The 16,740-nt window shown below is 41.7% G+C and overlaps 1 protein-coding gene across 1 annotated transcript in view; it reads right to left on the bottom strand.

Annotated features, from left to right (window-relative positions):
* The window catches only part of DLC1 (DLC1 Rho GTPase activating protein), a 709,032-nt gene that overhangs the window by 19,947 nt on the left and 672,345 nt on the right, over positions 1 to 16,740 (bottom strand). The window contains 2 exon segments of the mRNA XM_075347073.1: positions 89 to 152; positions 7,929 to 8,010. Coding sequence (XP_075203188.1) covers positions 89 to 152; positions 7,929 to 8,010 — 146 coding nt within the window.

Below are 16,740 nucleotides of genomic sequence, written 5' to 3' on the forward strand. Positions count from 1 at the left end.
AATTCAATTACACAGCTGACCGGAATATGGGGAAGGTGGCTGCATTGTCTTTGCTTTCGTATTTCTAGCTGGTTAATAAGTTTCTTACCTTCTTTCTATTTGGACTGATTTCCAGCTTCATTACCGCACATTTATTTAAGGTATTTAGTCGCCTGTTAGAAAAAGGATTAATAAATAAGATTATAATGGTAATAGCATATACAAATAAAAGAATAATCAGGTCAATAATTATAATAAAGTGACTAAATTTTAATGTACTGGCCATTACTAGGAAAGTTTTTCCACGACTATTAGTTTGTCTATATAGACTGAGATATACTTTTAACCTTGCTTACAAATAATCATTCTCGGCAGCACATAATCCTGCGTAAACAGGAAATGTGCTGCCGAGAACAATGATATTCTATTTACACAGGACGGTTGCATTAACAATTGTTCTGTGAGCATACAAGCACGTGTTGCCTGTCTAAATAATCTATTAAATGACCACTGATTGGCTTACAGAGGTCTGCCCGAACGAACGTTAAGCCGACAAAAAATCTCATGTGTATGCCGATGGCATCCTCCTTCTGGTGCTGTTTTTTCTCTTGTTCCTACGCATCTCTATTCCTGAGAGATGGAACGATCTTCCTTGCAAGTAAACATAGTAATTTTTGGGCATGTGGAGTGGTCTTCAACTCTCTGCTAAGGGATTCTTCATTAGAACCACAGCCAATCAGTCAAAAAACTCAATTTATATACACGAGTGATCTGTGGAAAAAAAGAGCGGTGCTGTCCGGTCTCTGCACTGGAGGGAGAGGACCAGCAAATGGTAAAATGAACTAGTTTATTGGGCTACGGGTTTCAAGAATGGTCCATCCTCTTCATCAGGTGCCCGATGAAGAGGACGGACTGTCCTTAAAAGGTGTAGCCTAATAAACTAGTGCATTTTACCATTTTCTTCTCCTCTCCCTCTGATACAGCACCTGGACAAGATTCGTCTTTTTTCCACAGATCACTCTCCTATCCAACCAAGTGGTGTATGGACTGCAGAACCATATCAGGTGAGAACCACAGCCCTCCACCCTTTCCTCCCTGCTAATACCATTCCACACACGGAGTGCTTCTTTCATTTTGTATTGTAAATTTACATACAAGGAAGGAAAGGCTACATCTCAGCAATATAGAAGAGCAGGAGCGAAAGAAAGCCAATGCCAGATTTAGGAGAACAGCTATATTTACACTATATTTCTAAAAAAATAAATAAAACATCATTTTATTTATATATATATATATATATATATATATATATATATATATATATATATATATATATATATATATATATATATATATACTGTATATATATATATATATACTGTATATATATATATATATATATATATATATACACATTGACACACGTTTGTTGCTAGTTACAGAAACGTATCCCTTCAGAGTGTATGAATCTGCGCTATGGCTATAGTACAAAGCAAATCAGGAACAAAGTTGAGGTGGAGCTACCGTATTACTGCATTGCTGAAGATATGACATAAAACCTGGAATATTGAATGAAGATGGCTATAATACAGGAAGATCCATAAAGCAGCAAATGGAGTGAATACAGCTCTTCAGTGCAGAACGGCAGAGAAGTCATCTGCCTCTGCCATTTGCATAAGAGCCAAAATGTCCATTTTATTTTAAGGCCTAAACTGTACAAAGAAAGATCTAGAATCTTAGAACTGAATTATGTCCAACATCAAACAGTCCAAACAGGAACTTGTAAATACATTTTTCCACATAAATCCTGCATTGGTTTGGACTTTAGCGAAGCAACGGATTATTTTCAGATAAGTATCGTTTTCTTAACCTACATACCAAGTGACTAAGAAAATTCTTCAAAAATCTGAAAAAGAGCCAAGACAAGCAATGTTGTCTTGAGTCTGCCTTTGCTCACAGGTAAAATATGCCGGACTTCACAAAATTCTTAATATGTGCTTTGTACCAATGGGCAAACAAACCCCGGTTTAAAGACCTTACCTTGAATACATACTTTACAACAAGCAGTGAACATAACGGCGCCCTTTATAGTCACTTGCCTCCAGGGTTAGGCTATCATGTTTAGAGCTAGGTTAGTAAGCTTCTTGTTAATTCAAGTCACTAAATTCGAGGTTTTCTGTGGATTTGTAAGTTGTGTTGTATATAGTTATGCATTATTTTACTATATTATATACTAGTTATATACTATATTCTTATTATTTTTTTGTATTTTAGAAAAACATGCTTTCCTAGGTTCTATCAATTAGATTACTGTTACGAGCAGGTCTAGACAGTGTAGTTGATGTTTTCTCAAAGTAGTAGGAGCAGATGTTACAAAAATGTGGGAGAATCACCGAAACTAATTCAAAGGAAAAGCGTAGTAATAGTAGTACCAATCAAATTCCAATTTTTAAAAATAAGTATTCCACTTCCTTTTTGCATTTGTCTTGAAAAATCTACTCCATTGTGTCCACTACTATCCTCGACTGAAGAACAAAAAATAAACTTTTATAAATTGCAAATCGTGAATTCTTTAAATTTATACATATTTTATAATTTGGATCCTCTTTGAAAAACAAGTTAATTTATCATAAGGGAGAGGTGATGGGCTGTTGTAACCTTTACAGAAAACATGTTCATTCCAAGATGTGAGACCTTATTGTACACGATGTATGCACAACAAGCACAGACTGCCCTTTCTTCCACATTTACGCATCCAAATGCTAAATCCTAAGCAAATACGTGCGGTCGACTAATGTTTTTGCCTTGCCAAATATATCTCCTACAAACTATTTCAAAAATGTATGTGATATACTAAGCCAAATCTGGGCCCCAAATATTGGTCAAGGAGCAAAATTACAGAAATAAATTACATTTTTTCGCACATAAAATTCTTAACTTTTTGATTTACTTTTATCTCTTTTTTTGTGTACTTGATTCTGCACTAACTTTTTAATTTATTTTTTGGTTTTCCATGTTGGCTCATTCACCAATATGTCTTTGTGTCTACTGTGTTGATTGTACATAAATAATTTGCCTTTTAGCCCTACACTTAATAAAAAACTATTTAATTTATCCTTGTCATTACTTCTGGTCCCACACTTTGTGCTTTATCAGTTCTTGTTAGATATAGAGCACAGATTTACAATAAAAATTATATTGTGGTACCATGGTAAGGCCCTCATATACATTATATAGCTGGTGGCCGATTGATGGCTTGACTGATAGTTGTCTCTCCCGACTCCTTCTACAAAGGAACGTTCACCTTTGGCTGAGAGCTCCTGTGTTCTCTTTGGGAGACCCACTACCAGACTCCTCTGGCACCAGCTTATCTCTGAGCAGAACAAAAGGATTGGCCATTGAAATTCAAAGGTCAGATCCTCAGATTCTTCTCTCCCCAGACATCATCTGTTGGTAGAAAATTGTTATATCCCTATACTCATTAGACCATCGGCAGATCCTGTCCATTTTGGTGGGTATGGCTAACTTTTTGTATGGGAGCCTTTAATCAGAAAATGTAAAAAAATACAAAAGTATATATTAATGTCGTACTCTGGTCTCATTGACTTGTAGTAAACTGGCCTGATGAAAGCCTCTGAACACCAAAACTTTGCAAATATAATTTTTATGCTTAGCCAACAAAGATATCACTTCGAAAATATTTGTGTCCTTTTTTATCTCAAACTATTTAAAAAGGGTCAATAACATTAGAAAAACATGGTGTTGATTTGCAATACCAGACACAGACTATGGACAACAGGGACATTGTCTCATATTAACCTTTTCTTAAAATTAACCTTTGCTGTTGCAAATGAGCAAAAAAGCATGACTTTATTACTCACTTATTGACATTGAGAGCAAAATGCTAAAGACCACCATATAACAGAATTTGTTCCTTAAATAGACAATAGGGGTTTTCTGTGATTTATATGACCCTTACTAACTTAATTAAAGGGGTCATACACTACTAGGACAAGCCCTTTTGATTCCACGTTTCCCCCAGGTAAAATAATAAAGACTACACTCGCCTTCCGTACCGACACCCTTCTAGTGGAATCCGGGATTGCAGTACCGGGGCTCACATGAGGTTGTGACATCATGCAAGCCCCGTTTTCAATCAGCGACGGCTTCCTTCTCCCTGCCATCGGACCAGACGAGTTAGTTAACAGGAAGTGAGCACAGTGGCTTTGCTCACTTCCTTTTGATTGTTTGTTTGGTCCAAAAGGGGGGAAACAGAAGCCAGCACAGATTGGATATGGGGCTTGCGTGACGCGAGCCCCAGCAACACGAACTGGGACACCGCTGGATGGGTGTCAGTGAGCATAGTCTTTATTATAATACCTGGGGGTAACATGGACTCAAAAGGGGTTGGCCTAGTAATGGACTGCTGCAATATCTGGCACATAAGCTTCCCCTTTCCTTAAAGAGGAATATGCAAGTTTTCTATTCAGTAAGAGAAAGGGTGGGGGTGGTGAATCTCCTGAACATAGACTTATTCTAAACTGCAGTCTAGACAATTGGTTCTTCATCGTTAGTCACATGAAGCAAACATTGGCTACAACCAGCCATGGTGGTCAGCTCCTGACCCATTTAACACGAGATCAGATTATTGAAAACTAGATCTTTACATTTCATTCCACTACAGTATTCATTAGATTTAGGCTTCAATATATTATAGTTAATTCTAATGTTACAACAGTATAATCTAAATGATCGGAAGCCATTTATAGAGAGAACACAGTGTAACGTATGGCTGCTATTATAAAAGTAAAGCATGTTGAACATGATATATTTAAAATTGAGGATTAGGAATAATTTCCAGAGTTTAATGGTAATACTTTAGCTTTGGAGCCACCATGAGTGGCAAGAATTTAGCTTCGGATGATGTTGAGTACTTTATGCTAGACCCTGGTGATTTGCTCCTTTGCCCATTGTTGGACCTTTAAACTGGAACATGGAGGGGAGGCTTACAAAGAAATCAAACCAAGCAGAAAAGAAACACTGAAGGTCAGGGAAAGACAACATATTTCATTTGTTTTGTTCTTGGCACCCATAAAATGTGACACAGGAGAAATGTAATCCTAGTAGACACGATTTTTCTTGTAACTGACACCATGCGTATCAGACAGATTTTTACTTGGATTTGGAGAACTATTCCCTTACATTAAAAACATGAAAAGTTTATCTTCCCAACAGCAGACGGCTGTATCCTTTTCAGCCGACTGCGCAGTTTTGTTGTGTAGACACATTAAACTAAAGTCTCGCAGAGATTAGACAGTCTTATCAGCAATACTCAAGATTCTCCTCTGAACATCAAAGTCATCATGCCAGGCGAAGGCTGTTCAGCTGGATGGGACTAGATAATTCTAGTACTTCACATGTTTCACATTGTGCAGCAGTCACCTAATGTGGCGCAATATTTTAAGATTTTTTACGTAGCATTGCTGCATAGCTCTGTCGAGTGTCGGAATTTTATTTCTTTTCCTGAAACATTGGGAATTGTGTAATCCCAGCATCCTAGGCACATTATGAATTTGGGATGAATTACAATTACAATTTGGGATGAATTACAATTACAAAGTTACAATAATAATGGGATTCATCGAGACTTTGATAATCTGGTCAGCACAATAATCTGGGTTAGGATTATAAATGGGTGTAACTATATAAAGTATTCTGTGACCATTGAACGGGAACCGGCGAATCTCCTTATCTTATTCCCAGTTCTTTTTTTTATTAGCTGGGATGACGACATTATTCCAGCAAGATGTACATATGTCAAGCCAGCGCAGCTAAGTAAGATTAGAAATCATCCTACCCAATCAATGGGCATTTTGTGTTAGGCTATGTGCGCACGTGTGCGCTCTGCACCGCACCTAAAAGGTGCGCTTCAGAGCGCAGCTGAAAAGCTCCGTTCTGAAGCGCATGGTGCCGGCAGAGAACGTGCGCTCTGCCTGCAGCTCCTGCCATAGACAGAGCAGGGGCTGCCGGCAAAGTGCACGTAAGAAGTGACATGTCACTTCTTAGAACGCACGCTTCGGGCAGCAGCCGAAGCGCTGCGCTCTAAGATGCCACGTGCGCATGGCCCCTGCACAATCTCCATAGATTGTGCAGGGGACGCAGGACGCGTAACTGCATGAATTATGCACACGTGCGCACATAGCCTTATTCATCAGGCACTTGCTGACCTTTTTATACAGGCTGATAATCAGGAAACGAGCATTCGTACAAACACTAATCCCTGATTATCAGCCAGTGTATATGGGTCCTTACACTTTGTTTACATCTAATTTCCCTAAATTGATACTAAAATCTTCAAATTAAAGGTGTGAGAGATTAGAAGTGTTTACTTTTGTCCATAAAATTTTTTTTTTCCCTATTGTTGATAGGCTGTGCATGGTATTGCCTTGTTCACACAAGTATCTCAGCAAAAACTGGTCTGGTCCGTTCCTGCATCGTGTGACCACAGTTGTGACCAACTGACTCACTACAGCATCTTCTGTGTGGACCGGAAGTCATTTTCTCAATGTAAGTGTATGAGACTTAGCACAAGGTCCTCATGGACTTACATTAAAGTGGTTGTCCACTACTAGCGCAACCCTTCAGATTCCAGTTGTTTTCCTCATTTAACATAAAAAACACTGTACTCCCCTCCTGTTCTGGCGCTGTTCAAGCGCTATTGGTAATCGGGGTTCGGAGCTCACGTGACATAGTGATGTCATGGGAACCTCAAGTCCAATCATCGCCGACTTCTCTCTCCCCGCCTTCAGACCAAATGAGCAATCAACAGGAAGTGAGTGGCAGCCGCAGGGTCACTTCCTATTGATTAACTTATTTGGTCAGAAGGCGGGGAGAGAGAAGCCATCCATGATTGGACGCAGGGCTCCCATGACATCATATTGTCACAAGAACCCCGAACTGCAATTACCAACAGTGCTGGAACAGTGTTAGAACGGGAGGTGAGTACAGGGTCTTTTATTTTAACTGGGGGAGCCAAGTGGCATCAGAAGGGGTTGTTCTAGCAGTGGACAACTCCTTTAAGAAAGGTAGAAATGTTCAGCAGTGTGAGCCGACAAGAAAGGTCTGTGGTCACATGATGTAAGAGAGGGACCGGTGCAGCTCTGGAAGTGACAGAAGACGAGAACTGGTAAGTACTTTAATAAAGATTCATTACTACAAGTTAATAGATGGGGAATTAATAAACAACACAGTAATGGTAATTAAAGGGGTGGTTCACTACTCTGCAGTAGTGACCACATCTCTGTAAAACTGAAAGGGGAGGCATTTTGTAAATACCTTGTCATACCAATTCTGCCTCTGAGCGGCACTATTGTGGTCTGCTCTTCCCCATCGCGTGACCTCCTGGGCTCCATGACTTTTGGGATCCCATGATGTCACGTCAACTTCCAGCTCACCTGACATCACCGTGGCCAGCCCCAGTTTTCCTGAGTGACTGGGCTGTGGTGGCATTTCACTGCTCATCACAGCCCAGCATCTCTCCAGCTTGTGGCGCTCTGCAGTGAAGAAGAGCGCATGCGAGATGCTGGGCTGTGCTGAGCGGTGAAACTCCACCCACAGCCCAGTCACTCAGGAAGACTGGGGCTGGCCGCGATGATGTCAGGTCAACTGGAAGTTGACCTGACATCATTGGATCCCAGAGGTCATGGAGCCTGGGGGGGGTCATGCGATGGGGAAGAGCAGATCACAATAGCACCGCTCACAGGCAGAATTGGTAACACAAGGTATTTACAAAAAGTCTTCCCTATCAGTTTTACAGAGATGATGTCACTACTGAAGAGTAGTGAACCACCCCTTTAAAGTCCCTTAAGCTCCAAAGTACATAAAAGTAGAAATCTAAAAAACAACAAAAATATACAAAGAAAGGATCCATGTACACAATAAACACCAACCTGCATAAGGCTTCAATCGCATCTCTATCCAAGAAATCATGGTCCTTTTTTACAGCGGAGATGTCAATGGGAAATAGAAGATCTAGGGAGAACACATTTATTTTTAGTTATTTTAAAAAAGTAGTATCCAAAGATGACACAAAAGTAAAAGCAATGTTATATTTACACAGACAAAATAAGTAGTCACAGTTTAGTGGCAGGCGTTAGTGGAGGGCTGTAAACAAAAGGGTTAAAGGAACCAGATGTTTCCTGAACTCTCCTATAAAGAAAAAACTCCCAAGATAAATGACTCCTGGTGCCATCTCACATACCATACTGCCGCACTGGTTCACATGCTGGAGCTTTTACATGTAACCTTGATAAAATTCACATGGGACGCACTGGGAAGGTCAGGAAAGTTGGGCCAAGCAAAGATAAAAGCCCAAACGCAGATTGCAAGCCAACTGAATTCAAGCCATCTGCACAGGATCAAAGGCGAATATGATGCACAATATCCTACTCGGGGATAAATATTTGCCCAGTATGTTCTCTTGTTTATAGAATCTTGCAAAATCTGAGGATTAGTGATCAATTATTTACCATGTCAGTGGGGCTGTCCGGCACTTGCAGAGGGAGCACACAACCTTTGGAGCTCCAGATGTTACTGAACTGCAAATTTTGACACAGGCTACAAGGATACAGGTTGGCATTTGTCAGAAGTCTTAAAGAATTCAGATAAGAAGAACTATTTAAATAATAATGTAACCAGACCCGGGCCTGGCTGCTGGGTCATGAAGAGGTCTGGCTGGCCTCTTGGTTTATTACTGCATTAAAGGAAGCGTTTTTACATATGGTTTCAATCCTAGGAGTGACTAGGTATTTAATTAACTATAGTGAAAGTCAGTTATCTGTAAAAGGAAATATCCTCAAATTTAGCATACACCAAAAAAAATCCCACATTAGACCCAACAAATTTCATGAAAAGTGTAAAGGCCTCATTTTAGTGTTCAGGTTATCATCTTACTACCAGGACCTTTTGCAGCTCTAGTATCATGATATGGTTCTACGACAATTCAAGTTTGGTTCAGTAGAACAAAGGAGGTTAAAGTGTGAATGTTTACGTTACTGGGTTGGTTAAGTACGATAAAGGGAACCAGATCCTGGGCTGCATTCTAGAAAGGTCCCTGTTATTATTGTGCCCCCTGTGAGACCAAAATAAAGACTTTATAAAGTGGTACCTTTTTGTATGCAGATTCTGTAAATGTGACACGGGGGCGGGCTGCCTGATGGCCGTTATGCTGCCTCCTGCCGCTTTAGGCCATCCCCCATCGCCGATTTCCATAGCTGTGGACGCCGCCCAGTGCTCCACAGGTCCCCGCGCATGCCCAGTGCTCATCTCTCGTGGATGAGCACTGTGCCCAGTGTCACCGCTGGTGACGTGCGCGCAGGCTTTAGATTATGGGCGGTGCTGTGATGTTTATTACCAAGCAACCGCCCATAATCACGGGACCGCGCTTTCACCCTCGGAGTCCTTCGTTCTGCGCAAGCGCGGTGCTGCTGACCCCACGTCACCTCCTTCCCATCTTGCCCTGAGGCAGGAAATAGATAGGAGGTGACGTGGGGTTAGCAGCACCGCGCTTGCGCAGAACGAAGCACGCCGAGGGGGAAAGCGCGGTCTCGCGATTATGGGCGGTTGCTTGGTAATAAACATCACAGCACCGCCCATAATCCAAAGCCTGCGCGCACGTCACCAGCGGTGACACTGGGCACAGTGCTCATCCATGAGAGATGAGCACTGGGCATGCGCGGGGACCTGTGGAGCACTGGGCGGCATCCACAGCTATGGAAATTGGCGATGGGGGACGGCCTAAAGCGTTAGGAGGCAGACTAACGGCCATCAGGCAGCCCGCCCCCGTGTCACATTTACAGAATCTGCATACAAAAAGGTACCACTTTATAAAGTCTTTATTTTGGTCTCACAGGGGGCACAATAATAACAGGGACCTTTCTAGAATGCAGCCCAGGAGCTGCAGAGAGGGAATCTTTTAAGTTTTGGGCGAAATTTCTGCTGACAGGTTCCCTATAAACAAATTAGATTAATACTGGCAGAACCTTCTGATTCCGGCATGACCGGCTTACTACCTAATGTATACGCAAACTCACAACTCTTCAAAGATGGATTGAACATGTTGACATACTGTATAATTTCTGATTCAGGTGTCTTAAGAGAAGCTTACTCCGTTCTCCACTGCAGCGATGCCGACTTACTCACCGCCCGGCGGGGTCCTGTTCTCCCCTGCAGCCGTGTGGCCTCTCACGTGCTCTGCTGCCTCCTTCCCATGTCGCACAGGATTCCTGGGAATGCACCTAAAAAGCGCGCACACCGGCCCTCCTCTTAAAAGCGCCAGCGCACTATTTCCCAGAAATGCCTCTCAGCTTATGGCTGAGAGGCACTGTGTGTTTAAGGCACTCTCCCATTAAGTGAGGTGCCTATGCAACACCTTCAGTTAGTCACTGTGCCATCTGTCTTGCTAGTTGTCAGGTCCTATTATCGCTGTGTCCATCACCTGAACTTGCCTTCCCATACCTATCTGACCCTGCTGTGACCACCATATCTGTCTGTACCCATCTGCCTGTCTGCCCTAATGATCCCACATGTATCTGCCTGCATCCGTGTCCATATCTGAGTCCATCTCCTGTCCTGGGAGTCGGCTAACACAGTCTCTGTCACTGCCCTGGGAGTGGTACCTGGCGTCTGCTTCGCGGTAGGTGCTTAGTTAAGCCCCTTCCACTAAAGGTTAAGCCCGGGCCCCCCCTGCGAGCCAGTGGGTCCACTAATCCCACTCACTGCCCCTACACCGACGGCGAGCATTACATCCACATTGAAAACACATGTGGGATGGGGAAAGATAGGTCTATAAGATTTGGAGGCACTTAAGTACCTACGTACCTAACTACCAAACATGCCTGGAGACTGCTTATTAAAGAAAGGGAGAGGAGGTGTAAGACATCTGAAATTCCCATACACAGTAAACTAATAGTGACCTGTAATCTAATATGTTTGGACCCTGACAAATTATTTTGAGGATTTTAAGAATCTGACACATCTGATTTCGGACTTTGTTCTCTCTAAGAGATAATCCATCACCAGAGATGTCTGGCAGCAGCTCTCTCATAGAGATCATCAAAGAGCAAATGTTCCTGCATATGGAGGAATTGGGCGAGATAGCTGCCATGTGGACTATCAGTGGAACCATCTTCGCATGGCAGCTATATAAAGTGATTGGGTCTTAAGACTATAGGGTACTCTCACAGAAATAGGCAGTTCAAACACATTATTTTGTGTGTCTGTCCAGCTTTCCTTTCGTCCTGCACGCACAAGATGAGTGGATTTTTATTGTAATCTAGGTAGTGAACATACTACTACTATACCTTATCAAAAAGGTTGCCAATATGGCTAGCCTCTAGCCAATAATCCTATTACTAACCAAGTCTGTATATCAAGGTTATTAGGCAGTCACAGAGGTTTCCATATGATGCAAGTAAGACCGGCTTCACACATCCGACTTTCAGTTTTAGTATACAGTAGATCTCAATATATTGACCCAATCCTAACAGACTTAAGTATACCTATGAGACTGTTGACTTTGGGTCAACAGACCCGAAGCAAGTCTTGTGATTGCAACCCATACTCAGATCATGAATGCCTGAAGTGTGAAACCGGCCTTACAAAGGAATTTATAAAGAACTGGAAAAGTCATTGGAATAAACGAGCTTCAGGCTGGCCGCCTAATCATTCCATATGTTTCCCCCTTTCTACGTGGCGCTTGGAAAGACTATATTTACACATGTGCTTATGAATGGTGGGAAGAATTTGCTATACAATGAATTTCATACCAAGCTATTCTGCAGTGACTAAAATTTGAACAGCTGGTTTCAGCATTTCTCAAGAATATAGGTAGAAAATGGCTTCACTGATGGAATATATACATAAGCTGCAGATTGGTAATCCATCTCTATTTTCAAATACAGAATTACAGAATTTTCAAAGTCCCTTAAAACCTACTGTACATTAACATTTATAACGTTGTGAGGGTTCTAAAGGTTATAGGGTGACACCAGTTGTCAGTAGCACCCACATACTTAGGATGAATTAGATTATCTTTAAAGGGAATCTGTCAGCAGGTTTTTGCTACCTCATCTGACAGCAACTTAATATAGGCAAAGAGATTTTGAATCCAACAGTGTATCACGTAGATTACTGGATACAGCCATTGTCACATAATCAAAGAATTGAGATTTAATCATGTAGCTGAGCTGGGAAGGCTGTCCCGCCCTCACCAGGCTTTCTATAAATTGTGTATTCACTGTGAGGTGTCAATCACAGCAGGGGGTGTGTCAGACTGCTCTGCACATGAATTTCTAGTCCTGCAATGTTAATCCCATGGTCATAAAGTAAACAATAGCTCACACAGATAAGAGAGGCATAGTTGCTTTTTATTTTTTTACCCCTACAGCATGATGTCCTCAGCTTACATAGCAAAAACTTGCTGACACATTCATTTTAAAGGTATATTTACTTGACCACAGCCAAATCAGGGACCTTAGCAGTCATGTGCCATTATTATACTTTTTTCGTATCGTGGTTGAAAGTTGTAACAATAGAAAGTCCCTTTAAATGCATTTTCCCCACTAAAGTTTAACTGTTTACAGACTTTAAATCTGTATCTAAACACATGCAGCCAGAGAAGGGAACCATGGACCTCCACCCTCGGGATTGGTGGTGGTCAAAGTTGCCGGACCCTAATGGATAGCACTTGCCTTAGTAAACAAATGTGCTGTAAAACTCTTTAGTAATCAATCCACAGAAGGCAACCTATAAAGATATTTTATCTCGTGACCCTACAGTAGTACAACAAGAGCAGTTACATAACATACTAATAACCTACTGTACAAAAGAGGCTTTAAATGTCAAGCATTTGACGTTTCTAGCTAATTCCCATTATCTCAGGCGTGAATATAAACCCTATTATCATTCAGGCTTCACCATATAATAGGATAGAAGTTATTTTTAACAAAGAAGTAGCAACTGAAAAGAACTACAGTCAAAGCCTTGTCCAGGAAATGGCCTTTTCTGACCTACATCTGCAAGCAGGACTCACATCTTCGTTATTTTTGGCATACTACAAGTTGTTAACCTCTTCTCAGCATGACAGGTTTCCTAGATTTACAAGGACCATTCATTCTTTTGGTTCAGGAAAGCTCAACAGGTTTTTTTTAGGAATTATTTTAAATAAAGTCTCATTGGATTAAAAAAAATCCTTTCCAATGAATCTGGACACGTCAGCTATTTCCGCCAGGCTGTGCGGAATTCTTCTACTAGGTCAAACCATTTTATGGATTAAGAGAAAGGTTTCTTTCTCTAATGATGGGGAATAATTGTAGGAAATGAGTTTTCTTCTCCAGCAGAGATGGCACACAGGTTCTTTAATACACCATGATCCACATCTTTGTCTGTAACAATCCTTTACGTAGGAGGAAGACATAACATAGACATAACAGAGGAAAAGGAACCTCGGTTGCAGGTATTTATCGTTCAGTTCACAGCTATGTTACGTGCAGGTCTGGTTTCTTAATAGGAAAAATATGTAGATGTAGCCGTAAACTAACAATGTGTTATAGCATAAGGTGTAACAAAACTATCTAAAGTATATAAAACCTGTTGTGATACATACAATTAAGAAATAAATTTATCAAGTAATCTTAATCCCATTGACAGGGGGAGATGATTGGCTATTCTTACTGGCAGGACACTTGTCCGGCACACTTAAAGGGAACCTGTCACCAGATTGGCGACTATAATTTGCAGCCACCACCAGTGAGCCCTTATATACAGCATTCTACAATACCGTATGTAAGAGCCCAGGCCGCTCTGTAGAACATAAAAACCACCTTTATTATACTCATCTAGGGGGTGGTCCGGTCCGTTGAGTGTCACTGCTCTCTGGTCCGGCGCCTCCTCTCTGCGGTGACTGCTGTCCTCCTTCTTCAGAGATATTGTGTATGACGCATCCTACATCATCCACACTTGCCGGCATTGCAGTCCTGTGCAGGTGCACTTTGATTTGCCCTGCTCAGGCTACATCAAAGTCTTGTAGTTCGCATGCGCGGATGGTCTTTAACCTTTCCTCGTGCCTGCGCATTACAGTACTTTGATCTGCCTTCGCAGGACCTCAATGCCGGCAAGTGTGGATAACGTAGAATGCGTCATAAACATGGGCCTCAGAAGAAGGAGGACGAGATCACAGCAGAGAAGAGGCACCATAACAGAGAGCAGCTATACCCACCGGATCAGACCATCCCTTAGGTGAGTATTATAAAAGTGATTTTTACGTTCTACAGCGCGGCCTGGGCTCGTATATACAATATTATTGAATGCTGCATATAAGAGCTCAGTGGTGGTAGCCACAACTTATAGTCGCCAAATCTGGTGACAGGTTCCCTTTAACACTAGAACTACTGAGGTAGTCATTTTGACTACTTTGCACCATGTATTTCTATATAGGTGTCACGAGTCCAGTAGTTCTAGTGTTAAGTCATGTAGTCTCTATATAGACTATATACCCATTTACCTAAAAACAATAATAAAAAAGTAAAGCTGGCCATACACAAGAGACAAAAATTGGCTCAACCAGCCATTTCATCCCACAACTATCTTATGTGAGTCCCCAACATAAAGAATTCTATTGTCTTTTAGGCTACAACATGACCTTACCTATTACATAAAAAAATGGTTGAAAAATCAGCTGAGCATTCATGCATTTTCAATGGGGGAAAAAAGTAAAAGGTAGCAATACACAACAGAAGGATTTTGGCCAAACGATGGCCATCTCGGCTTCCGCACACAAAAGTACTTATTTGACCAAGAGTTCCTGTGTAGAGATGAGGGAAACTGAACTGTAAACGGCGCTTCGGCATTAAAGGCAGTTCGAGATTGACCATGCTGGGTTGATATTTCCCCCGATAATAATCTGTTTGGGATTCCCATACCCATTAGACTGTAGGCCAAACCAGGTTTCGTTGACATTAGTCTAATGTAAATGGGAGCTTACATCACTACCTGACATGTTTTGCAGCTTCTAAGTCAATAACGGAGGAGTCAGCATCCAACAATGACCGACTTTCCTTATTATGGCATCACAGTTACAGAAAATACAGCAACATTTTGGCCCCTAGTATAGATTTGGGGTTTTCAAGCTCATACAGTAGTGCAATGCCTTTTTTATTGAAACCCCGATTAGTCAATTGTCTTGGAGCGCTCATGAAAAGCAGGAAATGTCCCAGTTATTAAAGCCAGAGACCAATGATCATAGGACTTGTAATATAATCTACTACAACAAAGAGGATGAGATCAGAGTCTTTTATGGTAAACAGCGAACGCTTCGTATTAAGGGTTTTACAGCTCAGGAGTATGAGCACTACCGATATCTAATGGGCCATAGGTTGATTGCAGTGCAGTATTATATATTAGCCAATGACACTTTAAATAGGGCGCCTACTACTGTATCAGCAACTGTATTTCAACCTCAAGTGAATATGTTGGTTTTTTCAAGCTGCTTCAAGATCAGTGATGCCATAATAAAGCAACTCAATCACTATTGAGTGCTAAATAGACTTTTTTTTTTTAGTTTGATTTTGCTTGACAAACTGATCATTTTACATTTGATGATCATGCATTCACATGGTATTGAAGCTTGATGTTATTGAGTTTGGCTGCTTATCTTCAGAACGAAAGGATTGGGTGTTAACATAAAAAAATGTCAGATCCTTCTCTTCCTCAACATAATCTGTTTGAGAAGAACCGGAAAGCCTCCATAGACATCAGATGGTCAGTATGTTTGGAAGACTATTTTCTAATCATTTATGGGGGCTTTTATACTTTAGTACACATAAAGCAGCGACCAATGTATCAGTAGTAAGTAAACTGATAACCATACAGTGCACTAGCTTAAGGCCCCTTTACACACTGAGACTTTCTAGTGATCCCACCAGCGATCCCAACCTGGCCAGGATCACTACAAAGTCTCTGGTGAGTTGCTGGTGAGCTGTCAAACAGGCAGACCTGGCCAACGACGCAGCAGCGATGCGGACCTGCAGAATGACCTAGCTAGTCATTGGGGACGTTGCAAAGCAGCTTTTTGAAAGTGAAGTCGCTGTAAAGTCCCCTTTACACACTGAGACTTTCTAGCGATCATGCTGCACAGAGGGAAACAAAGGACCAAGGAGATGTGTAGTGATCAGCAACCTCACAGCAGGGGCCAGGTCGCTGATGTGTTTGACACACTCACAAAACCGGTGACGTTACAGCGATGTCGTTTGCGATGTTGCAGTGTGTAAAGGGGACTTTAGCCTATACTCAAGGACAGCTCCTTAGAAACACAAACAAATACTTTCCCATGTGGGCAATATATTGGCAATTAGGGATGATATACATTGCTTTGTTGCTTGTGACCTCAAAATACTATTACAAAAGCATGGATCAGATGTCACCAGCACACATCATTTTCATTCTCGTAGTGCACCAACAGACATTGTGAGCTTCTAGAAACACTTACTGGATGTGACCCAGTTTTGGGTGTCCCACTCCAAGATGCTCTGTCGGCAGTGCGGGGTCAAAGAAATGGTGCCCGGAGGTGGAGCATGCTCAGATTGACCTCTCGGCTCGACAAGCCGAGATCTCCTTTGTGCATGCGCCACCTCTGGGTGCCATTTTCCTTAAGTCTGCTGCTGGGAGATCAATGGACTGGAGGCGGCACGTGCGCAGATGAGATAT

Source organism: Anomaloglossus baeobatrachus, chromosome 1, assembly GCF_048569485.1.
Source record: "Anomaloglossus baeobatrachus isolate aAnoBae1 chromosome 1, aAnoBae1.hap1, whole genome shotgun sequence".
NCBI lineage: Eukaryota > Metazoa > Chordata > Amphibia > Anura > Aromobatidae > Anomaloglossus > Anomaloglossus baeobatrachus.